Genomic DNA, 18,814 nt, shown 5'->3' with positions numbered 1-18,814 from the left:
CAGCCCTCACCCCTTCCCTTAGCTCCCACAACAGCAAAAGGTCTCCCCAATCCTCACTTACCACACCACCAACAGCCACATCCATTGGATTATTAGCTGCCATTTCTGTCACCGCCATTGGGATGCCACCACCAGGCACATTATTCCCTCCCTTCCCTTATCAGCCTTCTGCAGGAATCAATCTGCCTGGGACATGCTGGTCCATTCCTTCGGCAATCCCAACATGTCCCCATAGCCTCATGGCACCTTCACAAGCAATCACAGGTGTAACTTCTGCCCAATTACTTCCTCCCTCCTCACTATCGCAGTCCTCAGACACACCTTCCAGGTGAACCAGCAATTTACCTGCACATCACTGAATCTATGCTTACAATGTAGTGTCCTCTACATTGGGGAGACAAAAGGCAGACTGGGCGACTGCTTTGCAGAACACCTACATCCTGTCTGCAAAAATAACTCTGAGCCTCCAACGGCCGGCCACTTCCACACACCACTGTGTTCTCTGGCCAAGATCTCTGTCTCAGGCTTTATGCACTGTTCCACTGAAATGGCGGCACGGAGGTTCAATGGATGGCGGCATGGAGGTTCAATAGTTAGCACTGCTGCCTCACAGCACCATGGACTTGGGTTCAATTCCAGCCTTGGGTGACTGTCTGTGTGGAGTCTGCACATTTTCCCTGTGTCTGCATGGGTTTCCTCCCACAGTCCAAAGATGTGCATGTTCGGTGAATTAGTCATGCTAAATTGCCCAGAGTGTTCAGGCTTGTGTAGGTTAGGTGCAGTAGTCAGGGGTGAATATAGGGTAGGGGAAATGGGTCTGTATGGGATACTCTTTGGAGAGTCATTGTGGACTTGCTGGGCCGAAGGGTCTGTTTTGACACTGTAGGGATTCTATGATTCTCAGTACAAGTTGGAAGATAGCATTTCACTTGTCTATTGGGGACTTTGCAGCCTTCAGCACTTAATATTTTAATAATTTTAGGGCCTGAGTACCTTGTCCCATGTCCTTACCACAACCCACACAAGGCTTTGTCATCGCATCCTACAAACAACTCACTGTCAGCCACAAATGTCCCCATTAACAGCTACTAATCCTCTGAGACTAACCTGTAACCAATCCTTTGTTGGCCCAACTATTTTTCTCTCTCTCTAGGCTCTGTCTCCATCTACTACTTATGCCTCCTCCCTCCCAGCACCCCATCTTCAACATATATGCCAATATTATTCTAGCTAAAATCAATTCTGAAGAAGGATCACTGGATCCGAAACGTTAACTTTGCCAGATGTGCTGTGTTTTCCCACCAATTTCTGCTTTTGTTTCTGCTTTCATTTTATTCAGTCTGCCTGATCATATGTCATCTGACCATGGATCACAATGCACTGACAAACCATTTCAAGACATGCACTAAGTGGGAAGTAACCCAGGCCACATCACCTCCCCTTGACCACACTCAGTTTCGTTGAATATATCATACATACTATCAAATCAATGATTGAATATTGAACAAAACAAGATATTGCATTTCATTGTTGCATTTTATGCAACACCAAAGGAGTAAAGATTACCATCTCTAGTAAAGATTACCATTTCTAGTAAAGTTTATCCTTTCTAGCATAAGTTCTGTTTCGAAGACAGGTGCGAGTGACTTTGCCCAGCAACAAACTGGCTAACCACTCCAAGACAAAGAACATTCTTCTTCAAAGAGGGATGATGATGGTGAAAGGGATACATGATAAATAAGCAGGTGGAGAACCACCAAAACTACTCACTGAGCAGAGGGTGAGAGTTGAAAATACAAATATTAGTACTTGGATACCAGAAAAGTTTTTCCAAAATATGTAACCATTGAGATCATATGAAGTCATTTCTGATTGTATTGGAAAATTACAAAGTGTGACGAAGATTCTCCTTGAACAAGATTTGGTTGTTCTTGACTTTTTTTTTCAGACAGGTCCTAAAAGACACAGACTCCGAGAAGTCTGGGGTCGATGGGTGTTAGGGCCAGTTTGATTATAGCTAAGAGATACTACCTCAGGTAGAATGATTTCAAATAAAAGTACAATGAGAGGGAAGTGGCCAGTTTACCCAGCTCAGCTTTCCTCTGCTTTGGTTTGGTTTGGTTTTTAAGAGCAGTGTGAAAAAAAGCTGCTGGACCCAGAGAAGCATCTCCAGGCTGGTATTCTGTCTCTGACTTCTCTCCTATAAGAACTTGTGTTTGATTTTACGTTTTGCGCCAAGGATGGTTTATGGGGATGGTTGCAAGTATTGGGAACAGCATCATTAACTCTAGGATACGTTAAGTTATTCTGTATTCTGCTCTCTTTTGTGTGTGTTACATTCAGTAACCTTGTCAATAAATTCTGTTTTGTTTAAAACTAAGTGGTTTGACCAGCAGCATTTCTCCTAGAATATCCACTTTACACCTGCTCAAAACAACTCGCAAAGTTAGGGTCTGGGCTAACTTCTTGAAATGTTTTGAGAGGTCTGGCCGGCTCAGACCAATGTTTAGCAAACCAATGATGAACAAACAGATTTGGAAGAACGCTCTGATAATGATAATAGCTAAGAGATACTTACGTTAAATGACAGCAACCAAGTTTCCAACAAGTGCAATAGAGTTCCAACAGAGAACAATGCATACCTTTCCAGACAGATGCATGATCACAGATTACAATGAATTGTGATAACCTAAAGCATCATATTCAAGTTTGAAATGTTAGTCTTGTAAACTCTGTTTCACCTATTTGAATAAGTAGTGAATTAAAACACATGCCTATGTACATTTAGTTAAACATCGCACAAGACCAGGTTATAGTTCAACAGATTTATTTGGAAGCACTAGCTTTCAGAGCTCTGCTCCTTCATCAGGTGGTTGTGGAGTATAAAATCATACGACACAGAATTTATAGCAAAAGATTACAGTGTCATGCAACTGAAATGATATATTGAACAAACCTAGATTGCTGTTGAGTCTTTCATCTTTTAGAATGGGTTGCAGGTTTCAGTTCATTAATATGTAAATCCCAGAACTTCTTTTAAGTCACCTTCTTGAGACATCTTAAGGTTTTATAACAAAAGGTGACATCTTAGCTCAGACAATGCATTAAAGATGTAAGGTTAGAGTCTGTCTATATCCCAGTCTTGAGTCAGACTGATTCTATTTCCAAAGTGAAATGTACAAAATATTACATATATTGACTGACTGCAGATTGTACATTTTTGAGCAAAATAGAATGTATCTGCAAATACAAATTCAGCCCACAGACTTGTATGTGTGTGTGCACTTGAGAGTGTGTTTGCATGTGCAAAAGCTTGGTAAAGTGTGTGTGGGTGTAATGGATTATAAGCCTGTGAGAGGGTGTGTGTGTGGGTGTGAGTGTGGGGGCTGTGTGTGTGTGTATGAATGAGAGAAAGTGTGTGTATGAGAGAGGGTCTGTGGGAGTGTGTGAGTATGTAAGAATGTATGTGTGAGAGAGATTGTATAGTGCAGTGGGATCATGTGCAGTATGACATGAACCCAAGATTCCAGTTGAGACCATCCTCATGGGTTCCAAACTTGGCTGTCAGCCTCTATTTTGCCACTTTGCGTTGTTGCCTATCCCAAAGTCCACCTTGGAGAACGGTCACCCAAAGATCCAAGGCTGAATGTCCTTGACTGCTGAAATGCTTCCCGACTGAGAGGGAACACCGCTGTCTGCTGATTGTTGTGCGGTATCCATTCATCCGTTGGTGGGACAGTGACTCAGTGGTTAGCACTGCTGCCTCACAGTGCCATGGACCCACGTTCGATTCCAGCCTCGGGCAACTGTCTGTGTGGAGTTTGCACGTTCTCCCCATCTCTGTGTCAGTTTCCTCTGGGTGCTCCAGTTTCCTCCCACAATCCAAAAAATGTGCAGGTCAGGTGAATTGGTCATGCTAAATTGCCCATAGTGCTCAGGAATATGTAGGTTAGGTGCATTAGTCAGGGGTAAATAAAGGATAGGGAATGAATCTGGGTGGGATACTCCATGGAGGGTTGGTGTGGACTTGCTGGGCCAAAGGGCCTGTTTCCACACTGTAGGGACTCTATGAGTTCTAGCCTCTGCTTGGTCTCGCCAATATACCATGCGTCCGGGCATCCTTGCCTGCAGCGTATGAGATAGACAACGTTGACCAAATCATATGAATATCTACTACGCACACCATGGTTAATGGTGGTATCCGTATCAACACTCTGACACATCTTGCAGTGGTTGCCATGACGAGGTTGTGTGGTGTTGTGGTCGATGTTGTCCTGAAGGCTGAGCAATTTGCAGTGAACAATCATCTGTTTAAGATTTGGCAATTGTTTAAAGGCAATCCCGAGAAGGTAACTTAAAAGAAGATCTGGGATTTACACATGAATCAACAGTTAAAATAATATTGACCTTTTGATTGTTGGTGGATTAGGAGAAGCACTGAAAAGTCCAATGTAGGAAAACAGGATGAGGTGGTGAATTTTGTTGGACTCATAACATAAACCACTGTGTGTAGGCTAGAATGCTGCACCAGAATGTACAAACTCGTTGGAGGTTGGTTAAGGAGGAAGTGCCAGATCTTCTTAAACGATATACTTGCAAAAGTAAAGTTTATTCGCATAGGCCAGGAGCAGTAGCTAAAGAGGTTACAATATTAAGAGACACAGGATCCTCTCAATCTATGACGCTGAAAGATGAGAGAGATATATCCTTGCCAGAAAAGGTACTAGTAACAGGTATTCATGGTGAGACAAGAAACAATCTATTATGTAACGTGAGGTTAGAGTGTCCAGAGAAGAGAATTTGTGTTAGGAGTATTCAACAAACTCTCAGCTCCAGGAATACAATTTGTCCTTGCTAATGATATCGCTAATTCATCTGTAGAATGCTGCCTACTGTGGTTGAAAAGCAGGTGGAAACTCAGGCAACTGAACTTTGCAGGACAAATATCCTGGCATTTTTCCTGACTGTATGGTAATGAGGTCACAAAGTCACCAGCTGAAACAGGGGAGATCAAACAGTACAGATAAGAAAATTGAAGTGGAGTTTGCAGAGATCCTGTTTGATCAGATGGTCGAGACAAGCCAGGAGCAGATAGATGACAATGCAAACATAGTTAGCTCAGATAAATTAACTGAGTTACAGCAGAAAGATGAAAACCTAAAGCAATTGTATCAAAAGGCATACACAGAAAAAGAATCCAAATGTATCCTGAATGTTATTATCTTTAAAATTTTGTCTTAATGAGGAAATGGAGACAATCACATATTCAGGCAGATGAGAAGTGGGCAGAATCACATTGCTAATGGATTATAGAAAGGAGGTGTTGCAAGTGGCACATGAGCTACCACTTGGGGGTCATTTAGGAGTGAGAAAACTCAAACTAAAACCCAAAAACATTTATACTGGCCTGCACTGCACAAGGATTTAGTTGAATTTTGTCAGACATGTCATATATGTCAGATAATTGGAAAACCACAGGTAGTAACAAAAACCGCAACTTTTAAATACATTTGAGGAATCTTTTACAAGAATCTTAATTGATTGCGTAGGTCCCCTACCTCAAACAAAAAGGGTGAATCTGTATTTGTTAACAATATTAGATATGTTGACTAGATTTCCAGAGGTTGTTCCATTACGCAATGTCATAGCTGAAAGGATTGGAGAGGAATTTCTCAAATTTATCATTAGATGTGGACTACTGGCAGAGATACAAACAGATCAAGGGTCAAACCTCACATCAAAATTATTCAAGGAAGTTATGGACAGCTTAGGAATAAAACAATTCAAATCTACTGTGTACCATTCAGAATCACAGGTAGCTCTCGAAAGATGGCATCTGACATTAAAGGCCATGTTGAGGCTTATAGTCAAGACTATCCAGATGATTGGGATAACAGAATTCTGTTTGTGCTTTTTGAGATCAGAAACGCACCAAATTAATCGACCAAGTTCAGTCCATTTGAATTAGTCTTTGGGCATCAAGTGAGAGGACCATTAAAAGTGATTAAGCAGAAATTGGTAAGTCAGAATTCAGAGACTCCCTATTTGGACATTGTGTCAAATTTTAGGGAATGATTAAATAGAGCTGGGGAGTTGGCTGGACAACATTTAAAAATATCACAGCATACAATGAAACAGGAAACAGACAAGAAATCAAAAATTCACAATGATACGTGAACCTTTAAAAACAAGGTTTAGTGGACCTTATCAAGTCAAAAATTGAGTGAGGTGAACTACTTGATAGGGCCTCCAGTCAGAAAGAAATCTCACAGAATGTGTTGTGTGAATATGCTCAAAAGGTATTTTGACAGGAAGGAAGTAAGAGGGGAATACGTTATTGATTACAACACTGAGGGAAGAACCAAGTTCAGAGGATTCAAAATTGGGCATTACTCATATTAAATTGGACAATGAGGAAGTTCTCAAAAATTGGTATAAATTATTGAGTAATCTTCCAGAGGAAGATTGAAATGACCTGAAAGTTATTACTATCACATGGGGAGACATATTGAAATAAGCTGGGAAGTACTAACCTAATTATGCATGATGCAGATATAGGAGATGCTGTTCTAATTAAACAACATCTTTATAGATATAACCCTCTAAACTTGGCACAGGTTCAAAAGGAGATTGAACACAATCATTATGATGACATAATCAAAGTGAGTTAGTGACTGGAGCTCACCCATAGTAATGGTGCCAAAACCAAATGGTACCCAATAGTTATATGTGGACTATCACAAAGACTGATGCATATCTGAATCTGTGTTTGGAAAACTATGTTGAGAAGGTAGGACAACTAGGGGTGCAAGATGTACCAGGAAATAGATAGGGCATATCAGAGAGGCAGGGTCATGATGATCATGGGGGACTTCAATATGCAAATAGACTGGGTGAATAATGTTGTCGGTGGATCCAAAGAAAGGGAATTCATGGAATGCTTACAGGATGGCTTTTTGGAACAGTTTGTGATGGAGCCCACAGGGAGCAGGCTCTTCTGGACTTAGTGCTATGTAATGAGGCAGACTTTAATAAAGATCTTAACGTAAGGGAATACAGAGGAGGCAGCGATCATAATATGGTAGAGTTCAGTTTGTAGTTTGAAAGAGAAAAGGCAAAATCTAATGTAATGGTGCTACAGTTAAATAAAGGTAATTACAAGCGCATGAGAGAGGAACTGGCGAAAATTGACTGGAAACAGAGCCTAGTGGGGAAGACAGTAGAGCAACAATGGCAGGAGTTTCTGGGTGTAATGGAGGACACAGTACAGAGGTTCATCCAAAAGAAAGATTATCTGGTTGGGGGGGGGGGTGGGGGAGGTGTGATTAGACAGCCATGGCTGACAAAGGAAGTCAGGAAATATAGAAGAGAGAGCCTACAATGTGGCCAAGATCACTGGGAAATCAGAAGATTGGAAAGACTACAGAAACAAGCAGAGGATAACAAAGAGAGATATAAAGAAGGAGAGGATCAAATATGAAGGTAAACTAGCCAGTAATATTAGAAATGATCGTAAAAGTTTCTATCAATACATAAGAAACAAATGAGAGGCAAAAGTAGAAATTGGCCCAATCCAAATTAATGCAGGAAGACTAGTAATGGGAGATAAGGAAATAGCTGAAGTACTTAATAGATACATTGTGTCAGTCTTCACAGTGGAAGACATGAGTAATATCCCAACAATTAAGGAAAGTCAAGGGGCAGAGTCGAGTATGGTAGATATTACAAAAGACAAAGTGCTAGAAAAGCTAAAAGGTCTAAAATTTGATAAATCCCCTGGCCCTGATGTGCCACATCTAGAGTTCTGAGGGAGGTGGCTAAAGAAATAGTAGAGACATTGGTTGTAATCTTTCAAAAAATCCCTGGAGTCAGGGAAAGTCCCAGATGATTGACTTGCAGGTTGAGTCCATGGTTAAGAAAGCAAATGTAATTATTCATCTCAAGAGGGTTGGAATGTAAAAGCAGCAATGTGCTACTGAGACTTTATAAGCTCTGGTTAGGCCCCATTTAGAATACTGTGCCCAGTTTTGGGCCCCACACCTCAGGAAGGACATACTGGCACTGGAGCGTATCCTGCAGAGAGTCACACGGATGATCCCTGGAATGGCAGGCCTAACATACAATGAATGGCTAATGATCCTCAGGTTGTATTCATTAGAGTTTAGAAGGTTGAGGGGAGATCTAATAGAAACTTACAACGCAATGCATGGCTTAGAAAGGGTGGACACTGGGAATTTGTTTCTGTCAGGCGGTGATACCAGGACCCGTGGGCACAGCCTTAGAATTAGAGGGGGTCAACTTAAAATGGAAATGAGGAAACATTTGTTCAGCCAGAGAATGGTGGGCCTTTGGAATTCATTACCACGGAGCGCAGTGGAGGCCGGGACATTAAATGTCTTCAAGGCAAAGGTTGATACATTCTTAATCTCGCAAGGAATTAAGGGGTACGGGGACAGTGTGGGTAATTGGCACTGAAATGCCCTTCAGCCATGACTGAATGGCGGAGCAGATTCGATGGGCCAAATGGCCTTACTTCCACTTCTATGTCTTATGGTCTTATTATCTTATTTCTAAGTTTGACTGGCAGGTACCTTTATCAGAAACAGCAAAGTCAATTTCAGCTTTTGTAACGCTGAATGGCTGTATCAGCTTAAAGTCATGCTATTTGGTATGAAAAGTGTGCCAGCCACATTTCAGAGACTAACCAATAAAGGTCATTGCCAGATTACCCAACTGTGTTGTATATATCAATGACCTGGTGATTTTTAGTCATACATGGAAGGAACATTTACAACATTTATCAGGCTTGTTCAATCAACTTCGGAATGCAGGCTTGGTGATAAACCTGGCTAAAAGTGAATTTGCCAAAGCCCAAGTTACCTTGAGCCATGATTTTGGACACGGACAGATGGTCCCATAGGATGCATAAAATGAAGGTAATTGGGGAGTTTTCCACACCATCAACAAAATGAACTGTACTATGGTTCCGGGGGTTGAGTGCATTTTATCAAAGATTCGTACCAAATTTTAACAATGTGGCTGTTCCATTCATTGAATTGCTAAAGGCAAGAAGTTTCAGTGGACAGTGGAATTTAAGAAGGCATTTTACAGCCTGAAAGCTGTGTTAACCACTGCCCAGGTATTAGTCATGGCTAATTACTCAAAGCCATTCAAGGTGGCTATCAATTCAAGTGATGTGGGTGTTAGTGCTGTGCTCTCGCAAGATGATGACGAGGAGATAGAAAGACCTATCAGATACTTTTCCAGAAAGTTATTCATCAGCAGAAATATTCAACAGTTGAGGAGACTTTTAACTTACAATATTTCAGTGTTTTGTGTTTCCAGTGATGTGTCTGAGACAATCATATACACTGATCATAAAGCATAAAGTGGAGAAATTTAAGGACAAATATGCTAAACTATTTAGATGGAGTTTGTTACAGCTATTCAATTTGAAAATTATCCATGTGGCAGGATGAGAAACGTGATTGCCGATGCATTGCCAAGACTGGAATTAGAAATAGAGAGTACAACAATCTGAAACGGAATGTGGTTGTGCATATTTTCACGCTTATAGTCAATGCAATGTACTTGTGTGTTTTAGACTACTAATAATTTTTAAGGGGCTTTGAAATGAAGCTATCGTTGGATATTCATGGCTTTTTTTTTAAGGGGATGAGCTGTGATGAAGCTCTCCCTTTAACAAGGTTGTGCAGTCCTTGATTTTTTTTCAGAAGTCGTAAACAACACAGACTCGGTTTAATGGTAGCTAAGAGATATTGCCTCAGGCAGAAAGCTTTTAAGCTTTAAAAAGGAACACTTACACGATGAAAGAGGACTGGCCTGTTCTCCCAGCTCAGCTTTTCTCTAGATTGGTTTGGTTTTGAACAGTAGAGTGAAAAAAGCTGCAGGTCCTCTCTCTCTCTCTGACTGATATCCTGTAAGGATCTGTGTTTGATTTTACCTTTTGTGCCAAGGGATGTTTATGGGGATTGTTGCAAGTATTTGGAAGAGCACCATTCAGTTGGGTGATCTGCTGGGTTTTCAGAGAGATTAAGTTATTTGGTATCCTGTTATTTGGTTACAGGATTACTTATTTCATTCAGTAATCCTGTAAATAAACTGCTTTATATAAAAAAAACTAAGTGGTTTATCCATCTGGAATATCCATCTTACAGCTCCTTAAAACAACTAGCAAAGTTAGGATCGGTGCCACCTTCTTGAAAGGTTTTGAGGGATCTGGCCTGGTCCAAAACACAGATAAGCCCTTTATGCCTGCAGCTTGGTGGTGGTGTCAGGATCCAATAACTGCCAATTTTAAATTGACCAGCAGCACTCTGAGGTGAGAAATTACCCTAAACTACTTTGTTATCAAGTTGAGCATCCAACAGGCATTAGAATCAGATTGAGGGGTGGTTCAGGATTGACCTGCCATTTTCATTAAATTCCATTCCTAGTATATCCACATGAAGAGCGTTCAAGAATTACTGACTACACCTGGATCCACAGTCCATCAGTTATTGGACTATGATTCAACAGCTGAAAGATGTGTTGCTGGAAAAGCGCAGCAGGTCAGGGAGCATACAAGGAGCAGGAGAATCGACGTTTCGGGCATAAGCCCTTCTTCCCTATGATTCAACAGGTATGAAACAGCAAATTGCAACAAGAAAAGACAAAACTAGGGAAGTATATGATTTAAAATTCTCAAAGAAGTAGTTATCAATATGCTTCATTGTACTTGTTTCATAACCATCAAAAAACTGACTTCTAACATTTAATATCTAAATTATTCAGATTCCATGTCAACAGCAAAAAAAAGTATGCTAACTACAATTATAGTCATGGCATAAAACAATTCAAGAAAAAAAAAAGATTTCTTTCAGGATTTAGGCATTGATACAAATTTATTTCATGGATATAGCCCAACCATTTTTAAAACAGTATTTCTTACAAATTTCTTACAGCTCCTTAACTTGAATTTCTAAGAAAATTTTAGACTACTCCCAAATTCAAGTATGATTGCATTATAAATTGTGTGCACTCAAAGACAATACTACAAACTAGTTGAGAAAATTTTAGTTTTTTTATTACAAATATCAAAGAATATGCAAAATGTATCAATTTTCTAGTAAAATTTACTATAGTGTTTAAACTACTGGTACACAATTAATACTGTACACCATCTATCATTATACATTTCATGGATTGATTAAAAACATATAAATGAGTAAATACAATTATATTGTGCAATTTTAATGAACAAATTAACACAATGCTGTTAACTTTATTCATGTATACAAAATGCAAAAGTATTAAACAATAACAAAATTTACAAAGAAGTTAACAGTGTGAAAATTGAATAAAATCTGTAAATTCCGATAACTTACTTCTCTCTAAATCCTGACCCAAAGTTGTGGTTGCACTCCAGAAAATTGTAATTTTAGGCAAAATTATAGTCAATTACAGAGAAGCTGTTGCTAGGTTTTGCTCAGGAAAAACATTAAAGTATTACACCTGTGTGGGAGCGGTGAAATACTTCAAACAACTTGTAAAATACAAATCTTCACATTTTGAAATTACTATACATTAACTCCGTCCACTTAACAACTGCTTGCCTTTAGTTCAACAGGCTGACTCATTTTCTCTCTCTCTGTGGTTTCCTTCCCCAGCCAGGCACTCCAGTTCATCAGTTTCCAACCCAAACACTTCTACTTGCTGGCTGCATATCTGAATGCCAACTGAATAGTAGTGGTGAAAAGGAAGAAGCAAGCAAGGAAACTATGAGGTAGGTTCTCAGAGTGAAACAGAGTGGGAGGATTCAAAAGAGGAAGCAATGAGATGATCAAGCAGAGAAACTGAAAGGATTTCAGGGAGTGAAGAGGCTCCCCAAATAATCACATCACAGGATTCAACAACAGGTCAACATTAAGAGAGGTGACAAAGTACACCAGATGAGGATGCCAACAGTGACGGAGCACAAGAACATAAAAGCAGAAATTGCAACCTAAATTAAGAGGAGCAGGTCCAAGACAGAAACTACTTTAAAATTAAACAACTTTAATCAGGGTGACTTAGTGTAGAGTGACTATCATATTTTACAACTGGTACAATCACATGTACCAAAACATTCAGATGGCCCTAGGAAACGTACATCTTTAATAACAATCAATAATACTTCCTTCTTGACAGATCTTTGTCATACATTCTACTTTACCCAAGGAACAGATCAATATTATATCACATTATTCTTGCAATTAAAACCAAAAAAAAGTCACATACATTAAATAACACTTGTTCATTTTGATCATGTGTACTAGTTTATATTCTAAAATCAACTGAATTGTCATGAAGCACAATAAATTCAACTTATCTGCTATTACTCATCTGAATTATTTTGCCCTCTCAACACTTCTGTAATTTCTTGAATGTTGGCAACATCATTCCAGTCCCGGGTGGCTTCCATCAAGTGGCGCTGTCCATGAGCAATCCATTCTTCTTGATCACAAAACATCCGTCCACAAAACCAACAGTGAAACTTAAACTGCAAATGCTCATCATGAACATTCTGAACTATCTGATAATTATTCTTATGGATCTTCTTTAATCTTATTTTCAACATATGTCTTTCCTTCACTGGACTGACTGTTTTACAGTTACGCCATTTGTCAAGTAAAATACCTCTGTTTTCAAATTCCTGTCTTTGTCCAACCTTTAAATTGAGAGAAATAACAGTTCTTTCAGATAAAACCACCTTGAGTACATTTCCTCTATACTTGCCTATTGTTTGCATTACATTAGCTACCTCTTCAACATCCACATCTGGATGATTTAGTACAACTACAGGTTGATTGCGACGAGGACATTTTACCAACTGACTTTTATGAAATGGTTTGAGCCTTAGTTTGCGGGCAGTCTTTAATATCTCACAGTGATTGGTGGTGATAGGAACAAAGCTATCTTGTTTTTTCACCTTTTTAAAGAGGATTTCATCCCGATTATGATCAGGTACTATGTTTCTGGCATTCCTACGCTTCAAAGGTAACGGTTGGCCTCCACTGGACTTTAAGGACTGAGAATTCTGGCGAGCAGCTATCTTAACAGATATAGTGTTAAATGTGTTTGGTCTACTAACTGAAACAGAAGATTGATCACAGTTTCTGTTCTCTTGACATTTTATCTTGGAAGAGCAATTAATTCTTGAATCAAGTTCAGCATAAACTGGGCACTTCTTTGTCAGTACTGATGCTTGCAGTTCTGATTTTTCTGCTGTGCTCCATGAAACAGTTGTGGGACACAATACTCTAAGGTTTTGTGATAAATTGACAGAATGGCAACTTATGGGAGAAGGTTTCTGTTTGGACTTATCAGCATGATTCAACACTCTAAGCACATTGTCACCTGAAACAATCTTGTAAGTTGTTTCATGTCTATAACAGTCAGTGCTTTTTACTAGGGTTTGTGAAGGTGGTGTGATTTCAAGATTAACTTGGCTCGTTGAGGAACTGAGCAGAACTGCAGGAAGATGGGATGAAGCCATTTCTGATTTGGACTGCAGTTCTGGAAAAAGGTCATTATTTTCATCTTGTCCCAGACTGTCATTTTCAGAATCGTTTGCACAAGAAAGATTTGGTACAACTTTCGCAATCTCAGCAATATTTTGAAGAGCTTGTTCAGTCTGGCTGGATACATCTTCTACTACTTTATGACAGCATGTACTTTGTTGGCCACATGGAGGTAAAACAGAACGAGATTTGTTCGGAGGTTTTAATTGAACTTTGGAATGATTGCTTTGGTTATCTAAAACAGAGGGTGACAGTGAAATACTCTGTAGTTTTGCTGTAGTTGGAAGTACTACCTTTTTAGGGAGCACCATAGTTTTACCAAGTTTGGAAGGTATTTGTTTCAGTTTCTCAACAGCATCAGTATAGTTAACATCTTCAGGATCTGCACTTGGAAAACAGCTTAAAGGAAACAAAGAGGTTTTACTTTGCAAATTATGCTGGTGACAAACTTTCAACGTGGATGCACTAGTTGTAGGCATGTCTTCTTGTACCTTTGCAAAAGAATGAGAAGCATTTCTATTAAAGGAAGATCCCTTTGAATTAATGTGTGGTTTACAAATCTCTGCAAGTGCCACTGGTGATTGATTAACAGTTAAAACTTGTTTCCAGGCATTTGATGTTATTCCAATGGGAGCAGATGTAGTGTCACTAAAGTTACGACAAACTGAAGGCTCATCAACGCCATTGGTGGTTGAGCATAAAACATTTTCAAGTGTTTTACTTTGATTGGATGTATCTTCTAGGGATAAATTTGGAGAATTTTTAAGCTTTGGAAATGAGAAGGGTTTGCTTTGGTAGCTTTGTGTTGTACCAGTTAATGCATTTCCCATATCACTTGAATTTCTCTGTACAAAACTGTCCATTTGCGCGCAATACTCCACTGCTGTATTAGTGCTTCTGGAAGACAGTCTAGCTTGATTTAAATAAAATTCATTAGAATATCGTTTGTGTGAATTCTGGAAAGCATCGACATCATCAACAAACTGCTCACTTACAGAAGAACAATCCACATTCTCAACAGGTGATATTGGTGGAATAGAAGGAGTCAATGTTGGCAATAAATAACGATGCTCAGCCATGTTAACACAACTGGATAATTGAAATGATTTCCCATTCACCACTGATGGACTTGACACTGTACAGAAGTTCCTGTCATTGGATACTTGCAGACACACTGGATTCCTGTAGCTGACTGGTTTATTTGTATGTTCTTTTTCAAGCTGGAGAGTTAGGCTTTTATTATTTGCTTGAATCTGAGAATATGGGTTCGTTTTCAGAATTTCTTGTGCAGAAGTGAATGAAGTGCAACTGCTGTCTTGATCATTATCCCATCGAATACTATCCGGAACATTATTAGTACCACAACTAAGAGAAAACACTGAAGAAATTACAGGCCATTGTCCATCAACAGAAGGATCATCAGTAAACCCAGCAGTACCTAGATCATGCCAGTTACTCACATCATTGAAGTCTGCATTAATTGTAATGCCTTGTGATGTATCCTCCCTACTTAATTCATTCTTATCATGCAATGGTGATTGCATTTCACTTACAAACGTCACACCGTTCGTAGACACATTGTTAAGTGAATTAGTAATAGCTGCTGCTGCTGCTACACTTAAGCCAATTGACGTTCTTTGTAAAATTTGATCATGCGGGTTTGCACACAAAGTTGCACTCTCACATACTGACATAATCTTATTATCATTTGTATTTATTTTTCTAGACTTCAATGCTTTTGATCTAAGAGGCAAGTCTGGTTTTGTTCTACTATTTTCACACTTTTCCAACATGCAGTATGAATTGTTCCTATAACGTATTTCACCGTGATCTTGACCAGATGATATTCTTTGGTTCTGTACCGCAGTACAGTACTTAAGATGACTTTCAAATGTACCTTTACAAGCTGCAGGTTTATTGAGGTCCTTATCAACAGTATCAATACACTGACACTTCAAACAGTCTGTGAGAAACATACGTTCAGGTATAATTTTGGTTTGTTTAACAGATGAAGAACATTTAGGTGTAATCCGATGATCAACGGATTTGGACGCTACTGTTGTATGATTGCCAGACAAAGTGGGGGACAGCTGACATGGTAAGACCTTACTAATGTCTACTGACTTGCAGTTTTCCATCATATATCGCTCTGTTTTGGCTTTCGTGCTGTCATTTGGCAAAGATTCAATTGATTTGATTGCAGTTTTACAGCTGGAGTCTCTCAAAACTTGAGAATCACACAAATGTATATTGTTTTTAGCCAACCCCGGGCCTGCCATAGGCAGCTGCAATATTGATTTCTCAAAATCTGCTTCAGCAGAGATGACATCTTCAATGCCATCCATATTTTCATTCTTGAATCTCGGAACGTAAAAGGGATCCTGTAAAACACATTCCTGACCATTACTGACAGCAACTTTACAAGGTGAAAAGGAGTTTGTACACTTTTGCATTTCCTTAGATTTAGGAAACATTAACAATTTCTTATCAATTTGATTCAGTAACTCTTCAGTATCTGCATTAAAACCTTTCAAAGTGGTTTTGCTGTTTAAAGCTTCTTGCTGAAGATAATGCATCATTTCATCTAAAACATCTGGAGTTGCAAGAGGATCTTGTTGAAAGCTACAGGTCAAGTCAGTTTCTGTTCGTTCACTACCTTGTAATTGTTCTATAGCTACATCCTTACCTTGGTTTGGATGAGCTTTGCTTTTATTCTCCACTATGGAAGAAGTACTAGTTGTAGGCTTTACACCAAATGAACAGTGAGGATTTGAAAAGAGCAGTTTAGTATTTATATCAATATTATCAGCTTCAACTTCACTGAAAGATTCTACAACGGGTAACTCATTGTGATCCACGATTTCTGTCAGTACTGTTGTAGGATTATGTGACAAGCTGTTCTGTTGCAGCGGTGCCATTTCTGAATTCACATGTTGCATTTCTTGTGCTGAAAGTGTAGTTATTCCTGATGCGCTAGCGACTGTATTTTGTGGTATTAGTTTGAATACTAACTGTTGTTTCCCATTAACAGTTTTTATTTCTGTTAGTTGAGCCAAGCAGTTAGAGGGAATAACCATCTGTGCTGGAGCAACCAGTGTTAATGGTGCACCAGGCTGAAGAGTATGCTTAGATGGAGCAAGTACCTTTAACTGATTCTTTCTTGCATCCGTGGGAGGACAATTCAAGTGTTTAATATTTTGTACAAATAAGTTATCCACACTTTTATTATCACTGGCGCTGTTTATACTTCGATATTGCTGTACTTCCACAGACTCACCTTGCATTTGACATGATGTGGTACCAGAATTAGTAATTAAAGCTAATGAATTTACCACCTTATCATGTAGCCTAACATTAGTAGAATTCTCATTTTGTTCAGTTATTGTTGGCTTCACTTTGGATATATTCTTAGCTTTGGAGGAAGTCTTTTTCTTACAGCCTTTCCTCATTGGGAGAACCAATGCAGATCCACCATTTTTTATGATGTCTCTGTGTACTCCTTTTGTATGTTTCACAACATAATCCTTTCGGACTGCACCATAATCACAATACCTACATTTAAAGGGAAATGTTCCAGTATGCTGTACAGAGTGGCGCTGGAATTCTCCCCTAGTGTAACAGACACGATCACAACGCCCACATTTGTACTGAATTTCTTCATGTCTCAGAATGTGTTTCTGAAAGAGAAGTGGATCTTTTGTTGAAAATCTGCACTTATTGCAATACAAGGTATCTGGCTTTAAATGCCTGGTTTTATGCAGTTCCATTTCTCTGATCAAGGCGAGACCTTCTTTATTGGCAGCAAGTTCGGTGTTTAATGCTTTGTCCATTGTGTGTGAAAATGCATGCACATTCATTTGTTCCACATCATCCACTGTGAAACCACATCTGCTACAGACAAATACAGGTCTGTCTTCTGGATGATTTTGTTGGCAGTGTTCCTGAAGTTCTGCAAAGCTAAACTGCTGAATATCTTTACATTTAACACAAAATATCAACATTTCATTTATCTCTTTTTCAGGTTCTCCGATATGATCATAGATTTCTATTCTCTCCTTATTCGTTCTCAAATTTTCTTTCAATTGCTGCTTCTTGGAGCTGAAATAACTCTTGATAGCCGTGGTCTTCCTTGCAGTCTGCTTCTTTCCAGAACGACATTTTATTGAAACTTCTGTGGCACTGTAAACAAAACTTTTCTTTTCAATAAGATTATCTATTTTTGGCAACAGCACTTGTAACCATTTAAGCTGCATTTTTAAATTTCTTAAATTTCAGCATCATGCATTAGTTCTTCATTTCTTCTTATCCTTTCACAATGCTCAAGACAGTTAGAAAACTGATCCTCAGCCATCAATTGGAATGCTCCAGTTAAAAATAAAGTTGTTTTTATAAGAAATTACATCATCTCCAACTAAAAAAAGTCAACTACTGCGATTCAAGATCACGGCAGAGAAGTATCTTCATAAAATTAAATCGTATTTGATCAACTTCTTTGCACCAAGTCCCTATTTCAATACAGCAAGGATAGTCCGTCTTAGACAGTAAAAGAACTCTTCCATCTATAACAAAAAAAAAGAAATTTAGTAGGTTATAAAATATCATGCAGAATCTCAAAGTTATAAAAAATAGGGTAGTGAAATTGGCATTTACCATAAAATAATATTGATAAGTTAAAAGCTGTTTGGGAAAATACAACACTTAAAATCCAACAAGTGATGCCTCAAGAACAGCATTTTTAAAAATATATCTTTGAGTCCAAATGTTGCCACTGAATTTTAAAGCTAGTTTCTCATGTGTCTTAATCCTGGTGCAAATCAGTAACAAAATTCAGGTAATTTAATTGTTAAATTCAAACAGAAATTTCCACATGGTTCTTTGAACAAAAAAAATCTTCAATACATGAACATGGAAAGGTTGACTTTGATCTGCAAAAAGACTTAAATTTTTTTTTAATTCATTCATGAGAATTGGGTGTTACTTGTTGGCCAACTTTGATTGCATGTCCCTAGTTGCCCTTGGAAATGGCGTCGAGAACTGATTTATTGAATTGCTGCAGTTCATACCCTGAGGGAGGAATTTTTAGGATTTTGACAACATTGAAGGAACAGCCATGTATTTCCACATAAGGATGGTGAGTGGTTTGAATACTTGCCTATCAAGCAGCTTGCTGTGTCTTGGATGCTGTCAAGCTTCTTGAATATTGATGGAGCTGCATCCATGCAGGCAAGTGAACAGTATTCCATCACACTCCT

General features: G+C 38.9%; 1 protein-coding gene across 4 annotated transcripts in view; it reads right to left on the bottom strand.

Moving 5' to 3' along the window:
* The window catches only part of LOC140460210 (uncharacterized), a 151,696-nt gene that overhangs the window by 116,351 nt on the left and 16,531 nt on the right, over positions 1-18,814 (bottom strand). For 3 of the 4 annotated variants that reach the window (XM_072554785.1, XM_072554663.1, XM_072554723.1), the window contains exon 2: positions 10,917-18,121. The exons of the other annotated variant lie outside the window; for it this stretch is intronic. In XM_072554785.1, the coding sequence (XP_072410886.1) occupies positions 12,377-17,815 (5,439 nt within the window). In that variant the 5' untranslated portion in view covers positions 17,816-18,121 and the 3' untranslated portion in view covers positions 10,917-12,376. Of the gene's footprint in view, positions 1-10,916; positions 18,122-18,814 lie in introns of those variants that run through there. 4 annotated transcript variants of the gene reach the window in all.

Source organism: Chiloscyllium punctatum, chromosome 1 (assembly GCF_047496795.1).
Source record: "Chiloscyllium punctatum isolate Juve2018m chromosome 1, sChiPun1.3, whole genome shotgun sequence".
Classification (NCBI taxonomy): Eukaryota; Metazoa; Chordata; class Chondrichthyes; order Orectolobiformes; family Hemiscylliidae; genus Chiloscyllium; species Chiloscyllium punctatum.
This window is presented reverse-complemented; position numbering and strand designations above follow the sequence as displayed.